This window comes from Podarcis liolepis (assembly GCF_965112155.1).
Source record: "Podarcis liolepis genome assembly, chromosome: 1".
NCBI classification, from domain to species: Eukaryota; Metazoa; Chordata; class Lepidosauria; order Squamata; family Lacertidae; genus Podarcis; species Podarcis liolepis.
Genome location: NC_139554.1, coordinates 128,209,732 through 128,235,644, shown reverse-complemented (window position 1 = coordinate 128,235,644; position 25,913 = coordinate 128,209,732). Strand labels below are relative to the sequence as shown.

General features: G+C 43.8%; 1 protein-coding gene across 9 annotated transcripts in view; it reads left to right on the top strand.

Annotated features, from left to right (window-relative positions):
- The window catches only part of PIKFYVE (phosphoinositide kinase, FYVE-type zinc finger containing), a 95,740-nt gene that overhangs the window by 32,971 nt on the left and 36,856 nt on the right, over positions 1 to 25,913 (top strand). For 4 of the 9 annotated variants that reach the window (XM_083471590.1, XM_083471589.1, XM_083471587.1 and 1 more), the window contains 13 exons: positions 2,058 to 2,169; positions 2,401 to 2,448; positions 9,584 to 9,731; positions 10,175 to 10,342; positions 13,261 to 13,323; positions 14,990 to 15,119; positions 15,518 to 15,698; positions 17,057 to 17,131; positions 17,720 to 17,827; positions 19,655 to 19,795; positions 20,672 to 20,798; positions 21,973 to 23,135; positions 24,240 to 24,340. In XM_083471590.1, the coding sequence (XP_083327716.1) occupies positions 2,058 to 2,169; positions 2,401 to 2,448; positions 9,584 to 9,731; positions 10,175 to 10,342; positions 13,261 to 13,323; positions 14,990 to 15,119; positions 15,518 to 15,698; positions 17,057 to 17,131; positions 17,720 to 17,827; positions 19,655 to 19,795; positions 20,672 to 20,798; positions 21,973 to 23,135; positions 24,240 to 24,340 (2,565 nt within the window). The remainder of the gene's footprint in view (positions 1 to 2,057; positions 2,170 to 2,400; positions 2,449 to 9,583; positions 9,732 to 10,174; positions 10,343 to 13,260; positions 13,324 to 14,989; positions 15,120 to 15,517; positions 15,699 to 17,056; positions 17,132 to 17,719; positions 17,828 to 19,654; positions 19,796 to 20,671; positions 20,799 to 21,972; positions 23,136 to 24,239; positions 24,341 to 25,913) is intronic. The other 5 variants (XM_083471593.1, XM_083471591.1, XM_083471592.1 and 2 more) reach the window with 3 other exon arrangements.

Below are 25,913 nucleotides of genomic sequence, written 5' to 3'. Positions count from 1 at the left end.
TTAAAACATGTACCGTATTTTTTGCTCCATAAGACGCACCTAGTTTTTAAGAGGAAAACAAGAAAAAAAATATTCTGAACAAAACAGCGGATGTATGATTTTTGTGGTTCTTGCTGTGGCTACAGACATGTGATCTGATGGTGAGTTTGGGGTAGCCCAATGCAAAAATCCTGAGGATCCATGTGGATCTGTGCTTTGTAACCACTTTTTTGCACCATTGCGGCCCCATGCAACAGTAGGTGCGTGATTTTTTTTTTTGGTGCAGGATGTAGCCATGGACATGCTATGTGATCTGATGGTGAATTTGGGGTGACCCAATCTAAAAACCCTGAGGATCCATGGGCTTTTACCTCACCCTCCCAGGCAGCCTCCGCTAGTGTCCCTTATCTCTCTTCTGATCCCACCGATCAGCTGTTTCCTTTCAACACTCCCTTCCCTCTTGTTTGCCTTAGTGTCTTTTCCTTAGCTGGAGCAGTTTTTTACTCCTCCTTTTCTTCTAATTTCTCTCCTCATTGATTTAGTCTTCCTGTCTCCTCTCCTTTCAAGTTTGCTGTCTTTACCTCCCCCATCCCAGGCAGCCTCCTTTATTGCTAGCGTCCCTTATCTCACTTGCGACCAGCAGCTTTGTTTCAACACCCACTTCCCTCTTTTTTAAAAAATAAAAAGCATGATCTGCTTTTTGCCTCTGGGCACTTGGCTCCAGGGACCATGTATTCACACCATAAGACATACAGACATTTCCCCTTACTTTTTAGGAAGAAAAAAAATTGTGTCTTATGGAGCGAAAAATACGGTATATGCCATTTATCTGGGAAAACCCATCCAAAACAATTTACAAACTTTGCTTTCATCAGTCCCAGATAGGAGTTGCTATCCTAACTATCTGGAGAGAACCAGATTATCGAAGCCTGTCTGAGGGCTTCTCCATGCCTCCACTTGCCCTGTCATTTCCCCGTGGGGAAACCCAATCGTTTGCACTGAATTGGAACAAACGGCCACTGGGTTTCCCATGGATTTCCATTTGTTCTGATTTAGGGTCCAAGAGAGGCCTGTCCCAGGGAAAGTGTCACAGCAAAAGCAAAACCACTCGGACCAGGGCCTAGAAAGTGCAGGGTCAGGTGGGAAACTGTTTGGAGCTATGCTTTTTAGATTTGCTAACTTACTTGGCCCAAACCTTTATTAGGAATTGCAAATCAAGCTGATGGACAATGCTGAGATGGCAAAGCTGACTGGAAAACTCAGAAAGCAAGAGGATAAAAACTTTTAAGCTACTTAGGAGACCACTGTAAGCAGATGGAAACAAGAGCAGGATTTTTATTCACTTGTAGCGTAAAAATCACTATGGAAAATATGGTTTGATATAAGAATTGGAGTATGGATGAATATGCAGTTGTAGATGTTTGAAATGAGACCCCGTGGAGGGGATGAGGGGAAGTCCTGAGATTTGGAAAATCTTTTTATATAGATATGTATGTTTGTTTTACTTTTTGCTTATCTGTATTTTGTATTTGTAAAATCAATAAAAATGAATTCAAAAAAAATATTAGGCATTGCAAAAATGCCTAATAAAATGAATTGCCTCATAAAACACCCACGTATAAAATTTTAAAATACCGTATTTTTTGCTCTCTAAGACTCACTTTTTCCCTCCTAAAAAGTAAGGGAAAATGTGTCTGCGTCTTATGGAGCGAATGCAGGCTGCGCAGCTATCCCAGAAGCCAGAACAGCAAGAGGGATTGCTGCTTTCACTGCACAGCGATCCCTCTTGCTGTTCTGGCTTCTGAGATTCAGAATTATTTTTTTTCTTGTTTTCCTCCTCCAAAAACTAGGTGCGTCTTGTGGCCTGGTGCGTCTTACAGAGCAAAAAATACGGTATATGCAAATAAACAACCATGTAAAATAGTAACAACGAGGATTTTCATTGGAATTTCTTCCGGCTAAATAGTGTCTTTTACAAACAATAAAGACTGCAACTCAATATTTGTGAAGCTTTCACTTTGGGCTTATAAATGTTTTTGGTAACTCACTTGCGATTCGAAACCTATCTTTTTTTCCAGAGCTCAAGCTATTGCAATTGGTCAGGCTCTGGTCGACGGGCGGTGGCTGGATTGTGTCAGCCACCACGATCAGATTTTCAGAGATGAGTATGCGCTCTACAGACCACTGCAGGTATGGATTTTGTGTGTGTGGTGATTCCACACGTGAATTGGGCTGCTGAACGAATTGCTTTCTGCTGCTGTGTAGTGGTTTTTGACTTTTTGTTCACCCAGATATAAAGAAAATCCTAATGGGCCATGGCAGTTTCCCCAAGGCTGTGTATTCAGGCCGTGCATTTGCTTGTTTGAAAAGGTGTGCAAAAGCAACTCTGATAAGTCACTAATGTAAACTAATTCACTTAAGGTCAAGAAATGTAGCAAGAAGGCTGAGAAACCTTCCGTGAAAAGAAAGGTAGGCATCTTCCAGGTAACTGGAGAAGAGAAGTTGGGGGATCGGGAGGAAACGGGATGAAGGGGAAGTTTTTAACAAAAAAAGTGACTTTTAGAAATGAGATGTATCAAGCACAGATTGGTTTAGGCTGTCTCAAAAAAGGTGTTTTGTATTAGCTTGCCCCTCAAAAGTTTTCTCATTAAGGGCTTTGCGACAGCCTTAAAGACTCCTGTAATGCAAATTCAAGGAAGAGGCTGAACAATTTAGGTATTTGCTAATGGCCCAAATATTTTGACAGTAGTGGCTTCTTCACTATGGGGGTGAGCTGGAGAGGTTACGGCAAAGACCCTGGTAGCTTTCTGACAAAGTAGCATAATTTATGAATGTACCAAAAAGTGAGGCATGATAGTAATTGGGCAGGTACTCAAATGAGAGCCACTGTTTACATCTAGGAACTTCTGGCTTGCTCTGATGCATTGTGCTAGTGGGGCATCTGGAAGGGAAGCATAAATCAAAATGAGTCATTGCTTGGTGGGCAGTCCCCCTCCCCCCGTGTCCTGGAGAAGATAATACAGCGCAATCAGTGGGGGGGGGGAATTCACCCACTATTGGATTTTTCTGCATTTTTTTTAAAAAATTAAATTCCTATAATGCAGTGCTGTTGTGGGGGAATATATCCTGATTCGTTTAGCTGCTACTTTCTCAAGTTGCACTCCAGTGCCACAGCCAAGACTTTCATTTGGCTGGATGTAAGTGCTGCTTGATGGGGACGCAGGTGGCGCTGTGGGTTAAACCACAGAGCCTAGGACTTGCTGATCAGAAGGTTGGCGGTTCGAATCCCTGCGATGGGGTGAGCTCCAGTTGCTCGGTTCCTGCTCCTGCCAACCTGGCAGTTCGAAAGCACCTCAAAGTGCAAGTAGATAAATAGGTACCGCTCCGGCGGGAAGGTAAACGGCGTTTCCGTGCGCTGCTCTGGTTTGCCAGAAGCGGCTTAGTCATGCTGGCCACATGACCCGGAAGCTGTACGTCAGCTCCCTCGGCCAGTAAAGCGAGATGAGTGCCGCAAACCCCAGAGTCAGCCATGACTGGACCTAATGGTCAGGGCTCCCTTTACCTTTACCTTTAAGTGCTGCTTGAAGACTGGAGTTGAGCCATTTCTGGTGCTTTAGTCGTCTCTGGTTCACATTGCTGTCATGACATTGGACAGGGGCAATGTGGGACTATGTGGAGTGACATGGGATCTGCCTTGGGTCTAGGACAGGCATTCCCAAACTTGGCCCTCCAGCTGTTTTGGGACTACAACTCCCACCATCCCTAGCTAACAGGATCAGTGGTCAGGGATGATGGGAATTGTAGTCCCAAAACATCTGAAGGGCCGAGTTTGGGGGTGCCTGGTCTAGGATGTGCATATACTGTAGTACTCAGTGAGGCACGGTGGAGGATGCTGTCTTTGTAATGCCTTAGTAAGCCAGATCACGGCTTAATGTGAGCAAGCAAACACTCCTGTACTGCTGGAGTAAAGATTGTGGCCACTGGGTCTCTTCCCTGGTTGTCCAGCTCACAGGGCTGCTGCTATCCAGGACTGAGCCATGGATTGGCTTGCATTACATCTGAACCTTAAAAGACAGCATCTTAAAAAGCAGAGACATCACCTTGCCAACAAAGGTCCGTATAGTTAAAGCTATGGTTATCCCAGTAGTGATGTATGGAAGTGAGAGCTGGACCATAAAGAAGGCTGATCGTCGAAGAACTGAAGCTTTTGAATTATGGTGCTGGAGGAGACTCTTGAGAGTCCCATGGACTGCAAGAAGATCAAACCTCTCCATTCTTAAGGAAATCAGCCCTGAGTGCTCACTGGAAGGACAGATCCTGAAGCTGAGGCTCCAAGACTTTGGTCACCTCATGAGAAGAGAAGACTCCCTGGAAAAGACCCTGATGTTGGGAAAGATGGAGGGCAGAAGGAGAAGGGACAACAGAGGACGATATGGTGGGACAGTGTTCTCGAAGCTACCAGCATGAGTCTGACCAAACTGCGGGAGGCAGTGGAAGACAGGAGTGCCTGGCGTGCTCTGGTCCAGGGGGTCACGAAGAGTCGGACATGACTAAACGACTAAACAACAACACATCTGGACCTAGGCTCATGGTTTGTCTCGCTCCAGACAAACCACAAACAGCAAACCAAGAACAAACCTTGGCTACAGATTCTTGTTTTTCTGGAGCAAGACAGTCCACAAACCTTGGCTGGATATGATGCTAAGTCAAAGAGTGGCTCAGCCCTGGGAGAAGCTCCATTTGCTCATTCATGCCACCCCATGTTTTCTCTTAGTGTGGTGTGTGAACCTGTTTACAATATGCCAGCTGATCTGCCTTTATTTTTGCCTTAGTTGCAGGTGTAGAATCAAATCAGTCTGACTCAGGATGAAATCTGGTGCCTGGTGGTTGTGCAACTGCCAAAAAAAGTCCGCTATCATTTATATATTAGAAATGAAAGTGCTGGAATGAAAATGAACTTTTTTTAGAGGAGGTGGGGAAATGGGGTGGGGAAAATAAGGGACCCCTTTTATTGTAATGCTGTGAAAACCTTAGTAAACTATAGATAAAAAAGACCTGTGTAATAGTGACTTTAGCTCTTATCTAAAAGAGAAGGTGTTTAGCTTCTTTGGTTGCCAGAGAGCTCCTTTGATTGCAAATGTGTGAATAATTCTGGGCGGAAACTTGGAAGCTTGAATGGTTGCTGAATAAGGGGTCATATGTCAATGGATAAGCCTTTACAGCTCCTTGTTGCACTCTCTGTGTACCAGAAATTGGCTGAAGCTACAATCCTGTATACATGCCCATTAAACGAAGTAGTCCTTGTTTCCAAACAACTATGCAAAATGGAGAGGAATTATGTAAAACTTGCTTAATTTGCATCACCAGCGAATGCAAATACAAAGCGAATTCTGCCTTTGTTTGATGCAGACTTGAACTTACCTTGGTTCAGGTGTTTTTTTTAAAAAAAGAAATCCTTAGTGCAGAGTTCCTATAGCCCTACTTATTTATGGCAGTGTTAAGAGAGCTTATGCTTGACAGACCCACCTGGGAAGGAATAAAGCCATTTGAATCATTTAAAGTGTTTCAGGAGCACTGAACCTGAATTATATACACACATAATTTGAGTCGAATTGCTTTTCGCGTTGAAACATGGTTCAAGTGCAATTCCTGGAAGTCGTAGACCTCACTTTAGAACTGCATTTGTAGAGTTAATCTGTGGAAAGGTCAGAGCTGGCATTGTAGATGGAACAGATTGATGTCACTTTTTGTTTGGTCAGCTAGAGAATTGCTCAAGTAGTAAATGCGTATCTTTCCTCCATGGGCAGAGAGTACTAACCTTGGGGCAAAGGCTGCATTTCAGCACAACGCCTTGGCTGTCTTCCCAGGATTTGAGGAGCTGCTAGCTACTGTTTAGTTATAGAACTGCCCTGCTAGTTTCCTATGAAGTTTCTTATGAATAATATGGGTGTGAAGGGAATGAGAAATTGCCAGTGGGGCTCTAAAGCCTGTAGAAAAATGTGTACCGTATTTTTTGCCCTATAGGACACACTTTTCCCCCTCCAAAAATGAAGGGGAAATGTGTGTGCGTCCTATGGGGCGAGTGCAAACTTTCGCTGAAGCCTGGAGGTGTGCACCGACCTCTCTCGCTCTCCAGGCTTCAGGAAGCTATCCGCAAGCGTTGGGAGCCCGCAGGAGTTTCCGCTGGGCTCCCCAGGCTTGCGGATAGCAGCCTGTTCTGGGGGCTGGGGTCAGGGGAAGCTCGGGCTTCCCCCGCCCCAGCCCCGCACCTGGGGGGGATTTTTTCTTTATTTCCCCCCCAAAAAACCTAGGTGTGCCCTATGGGGCGAAAAATACAGTATGTTTGGGGCAGGTGGGAAATGTGGCCAACTGAATTATTGGTTTTTTACTTAAGGGATTTTGTTACAGAGTGTAGCTGTTGTAGTTGGAAATCCCAGCATGCTTTCCTGGTGCCCCACGAAGAAGTATCTAAAGGGGCTGCATATAGTTTTCAAGATTACGGGATAATTTGGATGCCATATTTAGTGCCTTCTAGCATGAACATGGTCGTTTATACACCTAAATATATATGGCTTTCATTCATGTTTCAATAGCCCGAATGATTTATTGGGTGGATACAGAGATTTGCTCTCCATTCAGACAGGAGAGAATTTCCAATACTGGAAAATAGACAAGATGAGACAAATTTATCCAATGCAGAAATACTTTTTTTGCTTTAGTCTTCTGATGGGCCACAGTGTTCTACAACAAACAGTTATCCATCTCTGTTTTTGGAGAAAAATAGATGAGAAGCCATTCCTATGGAAGACAACCCTAGTATAACTAGGTTTTTTCAAGTGATTTGAAACATGTTTTCAAATCCAGAAATATCTACTTAGATTAAAGTCTTGCAATTTCAATGGCTACATAGCTCTTCAGTTTACTTTTACTGTCCAAAATATTAAGTTCCTTATTTATCACTAGTCCATGACTAGCTTTTTTTTTTGCATATTCGACACTGAATTGTCATTATTCTTTTTTCTTTCAATTTTTATTGTTTATTTTACAACACATACACACATACTCATAAAACTAAACATAAAAGTAATAATAATCAAAAAACAAAAATACAAAATACAAATACAGATAAAACATAATAATGTATGGAAACTTACACAGATCCAATAGTCAACTATATATATTAAATATTTCAATTCTTTTCTTCCAGTTGACTTCCTTCATCCTCAACACGTTTCTCTTTTTATTTTTTGTAAACTGTCTCCTTCTTAGTTCATTATTACCCCATTTTCTTTCTGTTTTTTAACTTTTATACCATAATTTATTTTGCAGAAGTTAATTAAAACAAGTCCAAGTATTAATTTGAGGGCACTGCTTTTTAAGGTATTCTCTATAGTTTCCGAATTCCTTTTGAATTTTTTGCTTGGGCTGACCCCTAATGGCTTCTGTCAATCTAGCCAATTCAATATAATCATATAATTTATCTTGCCACTCTTTTTTTGTTGGTATTGTTTCTTTTTTCCAATTTTTGGCAGTTAGTGTTCTTGCGCCCCTGTAGCATAAAGGAATATTTTCTTATTATCTCTGGCTATATCTGTGTCTAATATCCCCAATAAAAATGAATTGTCATTGTTCTTGGTTTCCTGATTATTATATGTATAGATTCCAATTATCTTATATTTTGTCAACATATTTGTGCTACATATTTATGTGTATTTATGTGACTTAAATATATATCTATGCACACTTAAATTTTACCTACTTTTTGATTTATCCCTTCAGAGTAAGCTTACATCTACCTCTGCCCCCCCACCCTCACAATCCCATGCAGTTCCTGCTCTTTATCGTATTTCTAGAACTCTTTATTTTTCCTTTTGCAACATTAACGTGTGCAAACACAGTCAAATATAGAGAAAGTGGAATTGCTGCTTGCAGAAAAAGGGAACCTGTGGCTTTCCAGGTGTTGCTAGACTTCTCCAGCTCCCATCACTGTGTCCCCAGGTAACTTTCAAGTGGTGAAAAAGCCCCACTTAATGGGCCACCGGGACCATCAAAGGCCTGCTACAATAAGTTCACCTGAAGACAATATCATTTGTCTCCATTCTGATATTGATGCTAATAGAGTCTCTGGTGAGATGTCCAGTTCTCTGGGGTAAACTTTTAGTGATAGAGACCTGAGGATGTGAATAAGGTGCTTTTGTCTGTCCATTGTATCATTGGCCCATCCTGGGGGCTGACTGGGTGGGTCCACGGGGTGGTTAATGCATATTTGCATGAGCAGGTTGTCCTAATTGCCTTGGGGGGGGGGGAACCCTTTCTACTTACGTACAGTGCTACCTCGGGTTTCATACGCTTCAGGTTACAGACTCTGCTAACCCAGAAATAGTACCTCAGGTTAAGAACTTTGCTTCAGGATGAGAACAGAAATTGTGCTCCGGTGGTGCGGCAGCAGCAGGAGGCCCCATTAGCAGGAGGCCCCATTAGCTAAAGTGGTGCTTCAGGTTAAGAACAGTTTCAGGTTAAGTACAGACCTTTGGAACGAATTAAGTACTTAACCCAAGGTCCCACTGTATTGTTTTTATTATAATAATAATAACAATAACAACAACAACAACAACAACAACAACAACAACAACAACAACAATAATAATAATAATAATAATATCTTTATTGTCATTGCCCCCTTCAGGGACAACGAAATTACTTGACTGCTCCATAAAAACACTAATTAAACAATACAGTATAATACAGCAAGGAAGATTAGATGACTTTCAAAGTCCAGGCTTCCCATTCAGGGCCGAGATCGCTCTGGAGAAGAAGCTGTTCTTAAGACGGCTCGTTCTTGTCTTCATCGTCCTGTATCTCCGTCCCGACGGCAGGAGCTCAAAGAGACAGTGACCAGGATGCGATGGATCTTTTACTATGTCCAGTGCCTTCCTATGGCACCTTGTGGCATAAATCTGCTCTAAGGTGGAGAGTGGGCAGCCAACAATGCTCTCTGCTGCCTTAACAACTCTGCTCAACCCCATTCTGTCCTGGGTAGTACAGCTTCCGTACCACACACATAAGCCATAAGTGAGCACGCTCTCAATGGCACAGTGATAGAACGCAAGCAGCAATTTCTGCGGAAGATAGTTTTTCCTTAGAATTCTCAAAAAGTACAGTCTTTGCTGCGCCTTCTTCACAAGCCCCCTTGTGTTGACACTCCAGGACAGATCCTCTTGTAATTCAATGCCCATATGATGGATATTATAGTTGTAAACTGCTTAGAATCCATTTTTTCAGGTAAGTGGAATATCAATTCAGCAGCAGCAGCCCTGGCCGTTGATCATGGCGGGTGATGGAAGTTGAGAGTCCAGCAACATCTGAAGAGCCACAGGTTCCCCACTTTTGTGCTTTGCGGTCAGTTAACATTATTTTGAAAGTTACACATACGCTTGATTGTTCACATTTATTTTGGCTCACCTGGTATAACCTAATCCAGTACCTTCCAAAGCAAATCGTAAGAACAAAGTTTTGTATAAATTTGTATATTCTAATGAAGGAATTGTACTTAATCCGAGGGTGCTAGCAAATAGAGTGAGAGAAATGTGTGTTTCTCCTGCAGAGCACAGAGTTTTCTGAAACTCCTTCTCCAGACAGTGATTCGGTCAACTCGGTGGAGGGCCATTCTGAACCATCCTGGTTCAAAGACATCAAGTTTGACGACAGCGACACAGAGCAGATTGCAGAAGACGGAGATGATAACTTGACCAGTGAGTGTTTGTGTCTGTTTTCTGAGGACATCTGTCTTAATAGCAAGTAAAAGCTCTGCCTTGCTGCTGCCTGCTGCTGTTGTAGAAATAAACGCTTTTATCTATTTCTTTTACGGAGATACAGTATCTTCTGTGTGTTTGGCTAGATTTCCACACACACCCAGTTTCCAAATTGGCATAAGCTCTGCAGCTGTTTGGGCATCTTGGTCCTAACAGCAGCCCTGCTTTAAAAAAAGGAGCAAATGGCCTCAAAACACAATCCAAATCATGAGAAACACCAATATGCAAGTGGATGAAATTACTGTGTCTCTCTCTCTCTCTCTCCAACATTGCACACGGTTTAATTGAGATCATTTCTCTCCTTTCCTTGATCCCCCGTGAATACCTATTATTTGAACCCCCCTTCTCCTTCCTGTATCTCCCCCTCTCCTCAAACCTAAAAGATTCTGCCAGCCCTAGCAAGCGCACCTCAGTCAGCAGCTTCCAGTCTGCCATGGACAGCGACTCAGCTGCTTCCATCAGCCTGAACGTAGAGCTGGACAACGTCAACTTCCATATCAAGAAGATTTCCAAGTACCCCCACGTGCCCCCTCACCCTGCCGACCAAAAAGGTATGCGGTAGTTGCCACTCGGATGCCACACGTGATGAAAAACGGGGCCTAGGCAGCCGTCTGCCCAAACACCAGCACCTCCTGCCGTCCCCCCCCCCCCACTGGTCTTATTTTCTTCTACTCCTTCCTCTCGCATGAGGCCACTCTGCTTTTGAACCACCGTAGACAACGCGTTTTCACATAGCTTTTTTGACAGGCCATCTTTTGGCCGCAGAGAGCAAGGATGTTTTGAAGGACATCTTCTGTTTCTCAGTCATTTGTGCTGGATACGAATGTCAGGCCGGTCTGGTCCCAGGGCTGGTCTGGTTTTTTTGCCGGAACTCAGTTCCGGCACCTCTCCGGTGGGCACCATTGCCATTATAAGAGAACAAGGGAGGTGTTCATGTTGAGGTCTGGCACGTCTTTTTCTAGAACTGGCTGGTACCATCTAGAGCTCAGTCTAGTTGGAAAGACCAGAATTCTGCTGTATTCAAGTACTGGTGTTGAATGTGGCAGGCATGGGTTCAGGCTAACTTCACCTCAGACCATTGTCTGTCTTCATAGACAAGATTTTATGTCATTTTGATCTACACCTTTTAAATGGTAGAGAAATTACAATCTTGTATCACGTTAAGGGGGACGCAGGTGGTGCTGTGGGTTAAACCACAGAGCCTAGGGCTTGCCGATCAGAAGGTCGGCGGTTCGAATCCCTGCGACGGGGTGAGCTCCCGTTGTTCGGTCCCAGCTTCTGCCCACCTAGCAGTTCGAAAGCACGTCAAAGTGCAAGTAGATAAATAGGTACCGCTCCAGCGGGAAGGTAAACGGCGTTTCCGTGCGCTGCTCTGATTCACCAGAAGCAGCTTAATCATGCTGGCCACATGACCCGGAAGCTGTACCAATAAAGGCCAATAAAGCGAGATGAGCGCCGCAACCCCAGAGTCGGCCACAACTGGACCTAATGATCAGGGGTCCCTTTACCTTTACCTTATCATGTTAAGGCTTCTGGGCTGCTTTATATAGCAGTTTAACATGTAGCAATATTGATATCCCTTCAGCTTTTTTGTTAAAATAAAAGTCTGAAAATAAGGCCTCTTAAGTAAAAATTATAATAAATGTTTGATTCTTTTCCCTTGCCCCAAGTACTAAAACTCTGCTAGTGGTATTGATCTTAATATGACCTTTTCATCTTCCTCGTTTCTTTGTCATCAGTTCGTGACAAAACCACAGTGGAATCTCTGGGGCTTTGCTTCTGTAAAATAATGTGTATAAGAGGAGGTAAATTTGCCTGTGCCCACTCTTGCTCACAGGTAAAGAGGGAAGTTAACAAGAGTAACTTTGATATACTGTAATTCAGCATGTGGCTGAACTCCACCATGCCTAATAACACTATGCAATAAACACCTGCTTACTAAAATTCTTTATTAGTTGCTGTGTGGTGAAACTAATTTCATAAAATAGCTTTAGTAATAGAAGTTCTTTTTTCTGGTTTGTGAATTAACATACTGTAACCCCCCCCCCCAATATTATTGCATGCTTATAATGTATATTGAATGCATCCGGAAAGTTCTGTGTTCATCAGGAAAACAATCTGTAAAAATCCGTAGTATTTATGCGTTATGCAAAACATCTAGGAAATTCAGTTCCAAGTTCATTGTTAACGTTTGCATAGCTGCTGTTTCAGATTATATGGGGAAACAACAAATCCACAAGGTAACTGAGACTATTGAATTTAATGCTGGTGTAGATCAGGAGTATCTTTGCAAGATGAGCAGAAGCTTATAGTAAACCTCCCCAGCAAGACCAGAACGATGCTAAAATGGTACAGGGCATCTGGAAGCAACGTTTTACCGCGGTTCGAATCCCCGCGACGGGGTGAGCTCCCGTTGCTCGGTCCCTGCTCCTGCCAACCTAGCAGTTCGAAAGCACATCAAAGTGCAAGTAGATAAATAGGTACCGCTCCAGCGGGAAGGTAAATGGTGCTGCTCTGGTTTGCCAGAAGTGGCTTAGTCATGCTGGCCACATGACCCGGAAGCTGTATGTTGGCTCCCTCGGCCAATAAAGCGAGATGAGCACCGCAACCCCAGAGTCGGTCACGACTGGACCTAATGGTCAGGGGTCCCTTTACCTTTACCTATAGGAGGAATAAGACCAGGGGATGAGGAACCTCAATGGTCTAACATCTCCATTCCTTCTAAGCTTGTCTGAATGGATGAGATAGGCAGTGACCATGAAAATATAATTAATACGGGTGTGCATATGAAATTATTGTGGCTGGGAAGAATTAATATTATGCGCCTGGCTTCTTTACTATACAGCTTTTGGGCAGTGCTGAAGACACACCTGTTTATCCTGGCCTTTGATGACTGACGTGTGTGCTTTCAGGGCCTACGCTATTCTTGCCACTGTTCTTTGTATGTTTTTAATTCTGAATTTTACATTGTAGTAACCCACCCTAGGACCTGCTGGTGAGGGGTAGTTAATAATAATGGTAATAGCATCTGTATCCTTGCTTGGCGTCCACGTCAAAAGACCATGAAGCCATGGAACATAATAATAGTAATATAATAATTTATTATTTATATCCCGCCCATCTGGCTGGGCTTCCCCAGTCGTTCTGGGCGGCTTCCCAAAAAATATTAAAATACTATAATACATCAAACATTAAAAGCTTCCCTAAACAGGGCTGTCTTACATGTGTAAATTGGCAAATGGGCTCTTCCATGTCAATCTGGTTCCAGAACTGCTTTAATGCCTTGTTTGACACGTCATCAAAACAAGGAAAGAGAGCGAAGATTCCCTTCACTTGAACATTTTGGAGTTGTTACTACAACAGTGACTAAAAATACAGCATGAGTCATGCCTCTCTTGTGGAGTGGGTGTGTAAGCCATATGATTATAGCCCTGTGTACTGCCATCTTCATATTTCTTTCTCCTTTCAGAGTACCTGATTGCCGACAACGGAGGGCAGCAGATGATCTCAATAAGCGACGCTTTTATCAAAGGTGAGTTGAATGCCGGAAGAATGTTCCCCCTTTGACATGGGTTTGGATGTTGGGTGAACATCTCTCTCTCTCTCTCTCTCTCTCTCTCTCTCTCTCTCTCTCTCTCTCTCCCTCTCTCCTTTTGCTGAAGGGCTTTGAACACGTCAAATGATCTTGCCCCAAAACTTGATGAAATCTGAACAAGTCTCTGCATGTGTCTGTGAATGTGATGAAACAGGACACTTCTGGGGGTTGGGGTCTGTTTTTCCAGTTCGAGTGATCGTTCTGTTTTAAGCTTCTCTCTCTAGACACACAAAAGAAGCTACCTAACACTCGCTTGAACTGATGACTTGCGCTTGAGATACATTCCTCCCCCTTGTGTCATCCAACTTACGTTAATATCTATTTCCGGGTTTCATCAGATGCTAGCCAAACCAAGAAGCAGGTGCCGTAGGCTTTTAAGAAACCTGCTCGATTGCAGCTTAAAAAGTCCTGCCGAATAGTTTTAACTGGAAGAATGTCTTAAAGAAAGACTCTTCTGTCTATACGGTTATACTTTTATATCCTCTCCTTAATACACAAACATAGCGCAACCAGTGTTTTAAAACGTGTGTATTATTAGCTGCAGTGGGTAGTATATTTTCGACAGCTACTTTTTTTACATATAAAGATCCTTTCCTACCACAGTAGCCCCTTTTGAAATTAATTAAGCTCTTTGTTTGAATTGCATGGTGCTTCTAGACTGCTCTCCTAAAATAAAAGGAAATCTTCCTCTCTGCAGTATTCTCTTACCCCTCTTTTTTCTAGCTGCTAGACATATGACTGTTTTCAGACACCACCAAAGTGGAAAATGTGTGTTGTGAAGAATCATCTGGAAGCCATTGTGACATTCCTGTGACATCCTTTTTCATTTTTATGACCTGTATCCTCCTCCAAGAAGGATTTATCCACATTCTTGTAGCAACCCTTTAAATCGGGCGCCCCCAGACTCGGCCCTCCAGATGTTTTGAGACTACAAGTCCCATCATCCCTAACTAACAGGACCAGTGGTCAGAGATGATGGGAATTGTAGTCCCAAAACATCTGGAGGGCCGAGTTAGGGGATGCCTGCTTTAAATGGTATGATTTAGCATTATGGGAATCAGCCTAAGCAAGCATTGGGCACATGTATTCTTTGCTCCTCCTCGTGCAAGTGAAAGGGGTGGAAAGCTTCAATTTTAGAACTAATTACCATTCCAGCCATATATAGCTTGCTCTGACAATAGTCAACTGAAACAAAACAGGCTATTAAGCCGTGGTCTGATACCCTGTGATTTTCTAACTCATCAATTAGAATAAGACGTACAGTTCTCTCTTTAAAAAAAAACCCAATGCTTTATTGAAGTTAAATCGATTAAAAAAACACATACTGTAGAGTGGTACCTCCAGTTGCGGATGGGATCCATTCCAGAGGTCCAGCCGGATCCCGAGGTTTCCGCAACCAGAGAGACCCTTCTGCACACGCACAGCGGTAGAGCACTTCTGCGCATGTGCACGCTGCAAAACCCCGGAAATATAGTTCCGGGTTTGCCGCTTACGTATCCAGAAGTTTACGTAACCGGAAGGATACGTAAGCGGAGGTACGACTGTATATGGATGAAAGTGTAATCTTACCACTTCCCTCCCACCCACCACTTGTGTTTGTTAGAGTCGCTGTTCAATCGAAGAGTTGAAGAAAAATCCAAAGAGCTGTTTTTCACACCTTTGGGCTGGCACAGCAGCAGCCTGGACCTTCTGAGAGAAGAGAATGGGGAAAAACAAGCCATGGAGAGGCTGCTGTAAGTTGGGTTCTGTAGCGGTGAGTTCCCTTCCCTTGCCTGCAAAGGCGGGCTCTGGCGGATTGAGCAAATGAGACAGTCAAGAAAGCAGGAAGGTAGTCTATCTAGGAGAAGGAAAACTCCCACCTTAAACCTCTGCTGCCTTGTGGGATATCTTCTGGAGAAGGAAAGGCTAAACCCTACACAAATCCAGAATGGAGCCCCTAAATTTGTGAATCTGCCCTCCTCTTTGCTTTGGGAGCCTGTAGTGATTATTTTGGGGATTTACAGGGGCTTCCTCTAGCCGCTTCGCAGACATAATTCACTGTCAGGCAAACAGGTATCTATGGCTCCAGAGGATATTCCCTCCCTCTGCCATCTCCTGAACATTCACCATGTTTTTAAATCTCTCTCTGCAGCTCAGCTAATCACAACCACATGATGGCGCTGCTGCAGCAGTTGCTCTACAACGAGTCCTTGTCTCTTTCCTGGAGGGATATGATCGTGCCCGTGGTCTGCCAGGTGGTTCAGACGGTCCGACCCGACGTCAAGAACAGGGACGATGACATGGACATCCGTCAGTTTGTCCATATCAAAAAAGTGAGTTCAAGGGGGGGAACGGGGGATCAGCAAGAAGGGAGGTGGCTGCTCAAGGCTTGTGCTGGCTTTCAGAATGATGACACCTCCATATCCCAAAACTAGCCCAAGCCTGCCAGAGAATTTGCCACCCTCCAAGCCAGTCGCTTGATAAACCTCCATTTCTTGGTGTCTGCCTGGTTGTATGGGGCTTGGGCTTCCCCCGCCCCAGCCCCACGGCTAAAATATGAGAAGCCTGAAGCCCCCGGAGCGCAGCGCGAACTGCCGCTGCGCTCCAGGGGCTTCAGGCAGCTCTCCGCAAGCCTTCGGAGAGCAGCAGGAGTTCCCACTGTGCTCCGAAGGCTTGCGGATAGCCGTCTGAAGCCTGGAGAGTGGGAGGGGTCGGTGCACACCAATCCCTCTTGCTCTCCAGACTTCGCTTCGCTGGAGAGGCGCTGCACAGTTTTCCCTCTCTGAGCAGCGCCCCTTCAGCGAAGCGGGAGGCGAAATGAAAGGGGCTTCGTTTCTCCTACCGCTTCACTGAAGGGGCGCTGAGCAGAGAGGGGGAGAATCCCCCCCCCCGTTCTTCCCCTCCTATGGTCCGGTTCGTCCTATAGAGCGAAAAATACGGTACATTGATTTGATTGGTATTCAATCATCTCTTAGTTCTGACCTCGTTTTGAATTTAGATTTTCCTACCCCCTTTTCCTTTACCATTTCCTAGGCATAATCTTGAACTAAAACAGGTCACTGTGCTAAACATTTACTTAGCATGAACATTTTTAGACTATCCGTAATAAAGATAAATGATAAAATAAGATTTGATTAGTCCAGGATTAAAAGTGGGATGTAGCTAAAATTCATGTCCATAAAAGGCAACCCACTTTTGTGATAGAAAGGTGTTTTATTTAATGGTGAGGACCTATCATCAAATTGGCATTTTTTGTACTCCTGTGCTTAACAGCAGGGGAGAGCTATTTTTAAATATTTGTTTGCATGATTACATTTCATGGAACATTTCAAATTCCAGTGGCCTCCTTAGCTAGATGTTCCTGGCTGACAATATATTGCAGTTGTGAGTACTGGGGAAATGCCATATTCCTAAAAAAGTAGTACTTTCCTGGACTAAATAATTTTAATTGTGTGCTACAAATGAACCTAATTTGTGTATTTTGTTCTCACGATACACTGGATGCCTGAATTAACCATTTGAGCCTCATGCAAGAAATAATGGAAGTTACATTTACCTGGGCTATTTCTAGTTAGCTTATTGATGTTAGGAGGGAAAAGAAAATACTTTGAAAAAAAAGACTCTTGCTTTTTAACACAAACTGGGAAAATTAGGAGATCCATGGATAATAAAATTCTTACTGTTTTGATAGATTCCAGGTGGGAAAAAATTTGACTCGGTTGTGGTGAATGGCTTTGTTTGCACCAAGAACATAGCACATAAAAAGGTATGGTGCAGCTATGTCAGTTTATGTAATATGGTAGCATGGATGACTTGGAATATCTAATGTTCGATATACTACCTAATCAACTAGTTTTGTAACAGTTTTTGCTCTTAATCTTCCCTACCCCACTTACTGTTACTACGAAGTTGCTTGTTTGTATATGCCCTGCCCTTTTCCCTGACAGGGACTCAAGGCGGCTTACAGATAAAATTAAGAACAGCTAAAAACATAGAAAATAGGTTGTTGGCATAATGTAGGTTCAGATTCAGACAGGATTAAGGAAAGCAGAATCCCTCGCAAGGATTAACTGATATCATAAGGTCCCGAGAGGGTCTCCCACTTGGCTGATTGTGGCTCATTTGAGCAAAAACGTATTGGGTTTGGATTCACATTCTAACTAGCAGACTGGCCCCTATCCTGATTTTTATTGGGTCCCCTCCACTTTTTGCCTTGGCAGCCTATCAATGCTGCCTTTTCGCTCTGCCACTGAGTTGTTGACTCCTCCTATTGCACTTTCTAAGGGAAGGTATTGCTCTGTTTTTCAACACGAAATAGTGAAGGGATACATTTAACAACCTTTTCTCTTTCTAGATGAACTCCTGTATCAAAAACCCCAAAATTCTGATGCTGAAGTGCTCCATTGAATATCTCTACCGAGAAGAAACAAAGTTTACCTGCATAGATCCCATTGTCCTTCAGGTTGGGATAGTTTGCTTTTTTTATCCTCTTTTACCATCCTATCAAAGTCTAATGAGTTGGTTTATTCGTGACTGCAATTGGCTAGTTCTGAATAATTGCAGGGAATATGTGGTTTGCCATAGTCTCCATGCTTCAAGTCAGCAAAGCACGGAGACTATGGCCAACCACATATTCCCTGCAATTATTCAGAACTAGCCAATTGCAGCCAATTTGAAAATGGACTGGTGCTTTGCTCAGTTCATTATGACATGCTTTTAATAGTCTTCCACATTGTGAAAGAGGGACGCCAGGTAGCGCTCTGGTCTGAACCACTGAGCCTCTTGGACTTGCTGATTGGAAGGTCAGCGGTTCGAATCCCCACGACAGGGTGAGCTCCCATTGCTTGGTCCCAGCTCCTGCCAACCTAGCAGTTCGAAAGCATGCCAGTGCAAGTAGATAAATAGGTATTGCTGCGGCGGGAAGATAAACGGCGTTTCCGTGTGCTCTGGCCTCCATCACAGTGTCCCATTGTGCCAGAAGCGGTTTAGTCATGCTGACCACATGACCCGGAAAACTGTCTGTGGACAAAACCAGCTTCTTTGTCCTGAAAGCGTGATGAGCACTGCAACCCCATAATGGTCTTTCACTGGACTTAACCGTCCAGGGGTCCTTTACCTTACATTGTGAAAGCTTACCTAGCAAATGAGAGAGGTTTTTAACAATACCAGTATGCAAGAGCCATATGAGAATCTTGGTATATGCACATATGACACAGTCCTGTACTTGTTTACTGAGAATTTTAAAAGTACTGTATTTTTCGCTCTATAAGACGCACCAGACCATAAGACGCACGCAGTTTTTGGAGGAGAAAAAAAAATATTCTGAATCCCTCTTGCTGTTCTGGCTTCTGGGATAGCTGCACAGCCTGCATTCGCTCCATAAGACGCACACACATTTCCCCCTACTTTTTAGGAGGGAAAAAGTGAGTCTTATAGAGCAAAAAATACGGTAATTTTAATCTGTTTTAGTATTTTAACTTTCATATGTTTTAAGGCATAGTTGTGAATTTTTCTTGATGTCATTGTTTTGCCTTTTTGTAAACGGCTTTGATGTCCTTTACAATTAAGCGGTGTGTGAATTTTATATACCGGGGCTTGCTATCTTGTAAGTATGCTTAAGATCGCAAGCCTTGCTATTTCTTCCCCAGCTCCAATGGTAAATTGTCCAAACACCAGCTTTGCTGGGAAAACAATGCTGGTCTAGTGCAGATGTGAGCCACTCTTGATACAGCTTGAAGCCAGAATTTGAAGTTGGGTTTTTCAGTTCTAGGTAAATCTAGCATTGACATAAGAGCATGTCATAATATTGTGTCATGGTTAACTCCAGAAACTGGGCAGGAGGTGAAGAGTAAGCAGACCCCAGGATGTTTCTCATCTCCAAGGATATTGTAACCGTACATCTGCTCTGAGCAACTCTGACTATGGAAAACATTTAATCTGCAAATATTGTAGCCAAGGTGTTTTAGTGCTTCTTAATTTTTTTTTTTCAAAAAATTTAAAAACACCAGTGGCAGCACCATTCTGCATACCAAAGTACTAATTTCAGAATTGCTGAAATTCATGAGCATTGTGTCTCCTTGTTTTATTAGTCAGTCAGTAATCCAATGCTCTGTTTTAGTACATAAAACCTGAATTAGGTTAGTGTTTACTTGAACTGTCAGTTTAGTTTTAAGGGGGGGGAACTACTCTTGAGTAAGCATGTTTTAAGTTTGCAGCCTTAGACATGCTTTTTAGTCCTCATGTAGGGCCTGGTATCTGATGATTGCAATACTTGCTTCTGCCGTGACAGGAAAGGGAGTTCCTGAAGAACTATGTTCAGAGGATAGTGGATGTCAGGCCAACTCTGGTCCTGGTTGAAAAAACTGTGTCCCGTATTGCCCAAGACATGCTGCTGGAACATGGCATCACTTTGGTCATTAACGTTAAGCCGGTAAGTGCTAGAATTCTAAATGAAATCGTGGTTCAGCAACAGGTTTTCCCTCCTTTTTTTTTGGTGATGTACACAATACTTTTTCTCCCCCGTTTTGTTTTCTACATGGGCACTATTTCCTGTTTCTTCTCCTTTTTTGCATCTTATTCTGTGCACTTCTGATGTCCTACTTTTTATTTTTCAACCAATAATGTAAATTTAATAAGCCTTGGGAGTATTTCCACATCAGTATAATTTAACAAAGGCTGATGGTGGTACTTTGCCCTGAATAGGATCAAATGCCGTGAGGTAGATCTGCTGAGGGGCAAGGGTTCTCTGTCACCTGTTCTTTCTGTTTGGCTCTGTATCTACAGAGTGTGTCATGAAAATTGGTCTCTCAAATATTCCTTTTTTGTCTTAATGGTTTGTAGATTTCATGGTTTCATAAGGTGTGGATTGTTTTTTGTCAGAGATCAGACCTCGAAGGAAGACTTAAACAAGAGATTGGGGTACAGTTTATGGACTGCACAGCATCCCCTTGCCATTCCTTCAGTTAACCAGTATCTTGCCTGATTGTCACCTCTCTCATTCTCCAGTACTTGTCACGACATCACAAATGCTGCAAAAAAGCACAGCAGATTAATTTCCAGAAAATGTAGAAATGATCTAATCATGCACGCGGGTGCTGTTGCCTGCGGGCAAATCTCGGATTCTTAATTTACATAAAACCATTTAGATTTCGTTGATAACTTGCTTTTGGTTGCAGTCTTATGCCATAGCCTATTCTCTCTCTCTCTCTCTCTCTCTCTCTCTCTCTCTCTCTCTCTCTCTCTCTCATTCTCTCTCCTGGATTAAGTTAAGTAAGTGCATAGCATTTTTCTTATCAATGTTTTGCAGCACGTCTTAGACAGAGTAAGCCGGATGACTCAAGGAGATGTGCTAATGTCAATGGATCAGTTGCTGACCAAACCACACCTGGGAACCTGCCACAAATTTTACATCCAAGTGTTTCAGTTGCCTAATGGTGAGTGATCCAAGTCCTAACCTTGTTTGTCTGGAAACAGGGCCGGCTGCGCCTCCTTTTTAACAGAATTGGGCTTCTTTGAAATACGGCGTCATGATTAATGTGATAACAAAGTACCGTATTTTTTGCTCTATAAGACTCACTTTTTCCCTCCTAAAAAGTAAGGGGAAATGTGTGTGCGTCTTATGGAGCAAATGCAGGCTGCGCAGCTATCCCAGAAGCCAGAACAGCAAGAGGGATTGCTGCTTTCACTGCGCAGAGATCCCTCTTGCTGTTCTGGATTCTGAGATTCAGAATATTTTTGTTGTTGTTTTCCTCCTCCAAAAACTAGGTGCGTCTTGTGGTCTGGTGCGTCTCATAGAGCAAAAAATACGGTAAATTCTATAGAGCTGGCACTAATAGTAGTAATAATAATAATAATAATAATAATAATAATAATAATAATACGTAGCATTTATGTAGTGCTTTTGAGTGTCCAAAGTGTTTTGGATTTTGTAATTCCTACCCTAACTTTTGGTAGGTTGCTACTATCTGCTGAGAGAGTGGCTTTCCCTCAGGCCATGTCGTGAGTTCTCAGCAGAGGCAAGGTTTAAAATCATGGGTTTCTTTTATTTTATTTGTCACTTGGTTTAATAATTTTATGTAAATTTTGTTTCAGTTGTCATCAAACTCCTGCTTTTCTAAAGGTTTTGATCAAGGCAGATTTCTAGCACTTCCTTCCTTTCTCACTAAAACGATTCTTCACTCATCTCTTAAGGGAATCTTCCTTTACATCCATAATCTCCTGGCTTTTTAATGGGTTTTTATTGTATGGCTTTATGCAGAGGTGTTGTAAACTATGCTGATTTTTTTTTTAATGAATAGAATATATTTAATGAATATAAATATTTTAATAAAGGAATGAATGAAACCTCTGCTAGTTTTGCATTTGGCTCGAAGTGCATGAACAATTTTAATGAACAGCTTAACTGCATTACTACTTTATGGAAGTGGCCGCAGGGATCCGTATGGTTTGACACATGACCGCAAGCAATAGGGAATGTGGGGGAAGGCCAGCCTGAAAAAGATCTAAAGCCATTTGTAACTCTGGGATATAGCTGACCACTTAAAGAGCCTGCCCAGTTTTAACAAAAAGAGAGAAACGAGCACAACTTTATCTTCCTCTTTTTTCCAGAGCAAACGAAAACGCTGATGTTTTTCGAAGGCTGCCCCCAGCACCTGGGCTGCACCATCAAGCTGCGCGGCGCGGGGGATTACGAGCTGGCTCGAGTGAAGGAGATCCTCATTTTCATGATCTGTGTGGCTTATCATTCCCAGCTGGAGATCTCCTTCCTTATGGATGAGTTTGCTATGCCTCCAATGTTGGCCAGACATGACTCCTTCCACTGTCTGCCTGAAGGGCAGGAGGAAGAAAACGGACAGCAAGAAAGCAGCACAGCAGGAAAAGATGCAGACGGGGCCCCCGACAAGCTGCCCGCTATCTCAGAACTGGTGTCTTCAGATGAGATGGGCTCCCTGGAACAAAGGACTTTGACAGAAGAGGACGGCCAGGATATGGGTGATCTACAAGCATTTGCCCCCCAGAAACAGCATTTGCACTTCTTAATGAATTCTGCATATAGAGCCCCTTTTGTAACGCCAGTGTTGGTGCCAGAGACATTGTTACCCCTGGAGCTGACTGACCAACACTTGGGGATTTTGGACAGTGAGCCTCTGGAGAGTCTGAGGCACATGGACGACTTCCAGGAGCCCAAAAGTCAGATCAGGGAATTTCGGGACCCTCTGCAGGATGACACTGGATTGTATGTTACAGAGGAAGTGACGTCTTCAGAAGACCGGCTCAAAACCTTCTCTTTGGCTTTTAAGCAAGAGCTGAAGGACATTATCCTCTGCGCCTCCCCGGTGATCAAGTTCCGCGAGCCCTTTCTGCTGACGGAGAAAGGCATGCGCTGCCCCACCAGGGAGTATTTCTTGGAGCAGGTCTATGTGTCTCCTCGGCTCAGCAAGGAGTACAAGGAGATGGACAGCAGAAGGAAGAAGCAGCTGTTAAGAGACCTGTCTGGCTTGCAAGGCATGAATGGAAGCGTCCCGGCCAAGCCTGTCCAGATATTACCTTCCCACCAGCTTGTCAGCACCCGGATCGCTGAGCACCTGAACAGCAGCCACAGTCTGGCCAGGATGTTGGCCGACTTCCGGGCCAGAGGAGGAAGGATTGTGCGAAAGGATTCGGACCCATTTGCTCAGTCTTCTAAAGAGGCGTCCGGCATGAAATTTGGACTCCGGAGTGATGACGACGACAGAGGGTTCATTAAGAACGAATCCTTATGGTCTCATAAAGTGAGCACTTACAATACACTGGGGTTGTTGTTTTTGTCTAGGGTTTTAGAGGGATGGCCTGCCTCCTTCATCACAGATCTTAAAAGAAAGCAGAGTTTGATTTTAGACAGAGATGCTCAAACTCCAGCTGCATTTCTTAAACGTCTTGAAACTGTCATTCCCCCCACTCCCCAAGTTGCACAGAATTTTCACACACAACTCTGTGCATGTGTAAGGATTTGTGGATGAAGACCCTGTTTCCACACCAGATTCATCCCATGATATCTCCAGGCAGGGCTGGGAAAGATTCCTTGTCTGAAACCCTGGAAAATGGTTTCCGGTCAATGCAGATAAGGAGACAGTAGTCTGACTAGATAGAAAGCATCTTCCTATGTTCCTAACTGCTATAAAAATAAATAGAAAAGCAGGGAAGCTGAGGGTGGGACAGATTATTCACATGCAAGTGAAAAATACATTTATGCTTCATATTTATGTTTGTATAGTCTATCAAAGTGATAATTTCCAAAATCTCTTCCCTGTTTTCATAAAACCTGTCAATAGAATATATAACCTTGGGCAATTGTACAAATTAAGTTACAATGTCCCCACCCCCCAAAAAAATCTGGTTTGAATTGCATTGGAGTTAAGGCCATTTGTTACTTCCTGAACGATACTATTGCACAAGTGGAAGTGGTGTGTTCAGTGTTAGAAACTCCCACTGCTATAGGCGCATTTTACGACAGGGAATTTCATTAGCGCGAACAGTTTCTGAGTTCTGGGCACAGCACTGTGCCTAAGATTTCAGTTTAAAACTGCAGAATGGAAGGAAAGGAGGACCCTTTTCTGCCTCCCCACTTCCAGCTACTATCTGAAGACTGGGGAAGAGACCCTCTTCAGAATATCAGGGGGGTGGGCAGGGGAAGGACTAGACCATGTGAAAAATGAACGTAATATTTTAGCTGCAGTTCATTCATTTTCAGCTTTGTATTCTTCTTATAAAAAAGAGCGCCTAGACATTCCGTTGTTGCGCCCATAACCTAGGTTTAAGGTGCCACTTAGCTCCAAGCTTTCATATCTCAGTTTCTAAGGTGTGTTAATTCTTTCTCCTGGGATGTGTCTTGCCAGGTGGACTGTCTTAGCCCTGCAAACCATCAGAGGCTCTGCGTCTTGTTCAGCAGCTCTTCAGCCCAATCCAGCAATGCTCCAAGTGCCTGCGTTAGCCCATGGTGCGACATTGGTTTGCTTTTGCTTTCCCTCTGGCCTAATTTAAATGTTTCCTAACTATCAGTGAGTTTCCCCCTTTCTGTGTAAAGTGGAGGTGGGAGCTGTGCAGTGGGTAACTGGTGCACCACCCTGGGCAGGGGCAGTGGCGGGGCGGGGGGACTGTAAGGGAGCACAGACAGGTATTTTTTATTGGATTAGGGGACTTGCACAAAGACCTGGAAGACCTCCAACTCTCCTCCATCTCCTCCCAGAGCACTCTCAGTTAGGGAGGATGTTGAAGGACAGGCAGTGAGGAAGTTAGCCCTGTGTAGGGGATTTGAGCCACTCCTTCCACCCCTATTTCCCAGTCTGGGAAGAAAAACATCAATTCCTTACTTACTGCTTTAAGAGTATAGTCAGGAACCAGATGGGTGGCACCCTTTAAAAAAATCTGCCTAAGACCTAAAACTTCCTAAAAGCTCAATGCAAAGCAAAAGTGTACAGGCAACCCTTTCAATGTTAATTGGAGAAATAATTGGTTTTTCTAAAATCAAGCCGTTTCTAAGATTAGGGCATACTTTTGTATCACCCAGGGATGTGGGTGGTGCTGTGGTTTAAACCACCGTGCTGCTTGGACTTGCCGATTGGAAGGTTGGCAGTTTGAATCCCCGCGACAGGGTGAGCTCCCGTTGCTCGGTCCCTGCTCCTGCCAACCTAGCAGTTCGAAAGCATGTCAAATTGCAAGTAGATAAATAGGTACCACTCCGACGGGAAGGTAAATGGCATTTCCGTGCGCTGCTCTGGTTTTACCCAAAGCGGCTTAGTCATGCTGGCCACATGACCTGGAAAAACTGTCTGCGGACAAATGTCGGCTCCCTCGGCCAGTAAAGTGAGATGAGCGCCGCAACCCCAGAGTCGTTCGCGACTGGAATTAGCTGTCCTTTACCTTTACCTTGTATCACCCAGATCAGCAGTCTTCCCTGACCTTCCATCCTGGACTCCCCTTTAACTCAAGCACAGTAGGGAACTCTTATCTTAATTTTTCACCTTATATTTTTTTGGTGGCATTGTTGACCAGGTAGCGACCAGGCAGTGGGTCCTGACCAGGGGCGACCTGAGGCAACACCTCTTGGGGTTCCGCCAACTAAGACCTTAGTCCTGAGAACCAGTGAAAACACAATTGCATGTTTTTGTGCTTTGGCTGCTTGCAGCTTGTGCTACCTTTGAGTCCGCTTGCCTCTGCTGCAAGACTTCACCCTTTGCTGGTGGAAGTTCAATATTGCATCTCTGCCGTTGCAGCTGGAAGATCCAGTACAGTGGTGCCTCGCAAGACGAAAAGAATCCGTTCCGCGAGTCTCTTCATCTTGCGGTTTTTTCGTCTTGCGAAGCAAGCCCATTAGCGGCTTAGTGCTATTAGCGGCTTAGCAGGCTTAGCGGATCAGCTGATAAGCGGTTTAGCATCTTAGCGGATCAGCTGATAAGCGACTTAGCGGATCAGCTGATAAGCGGCTTAGCAGATCAGCTGTTAAGCGGCTTAGCGGCTTAGTATCAGCTGATAAGCGGCTTAGCGGCTTGGGAAAAAGGGGGGGGGGGAGG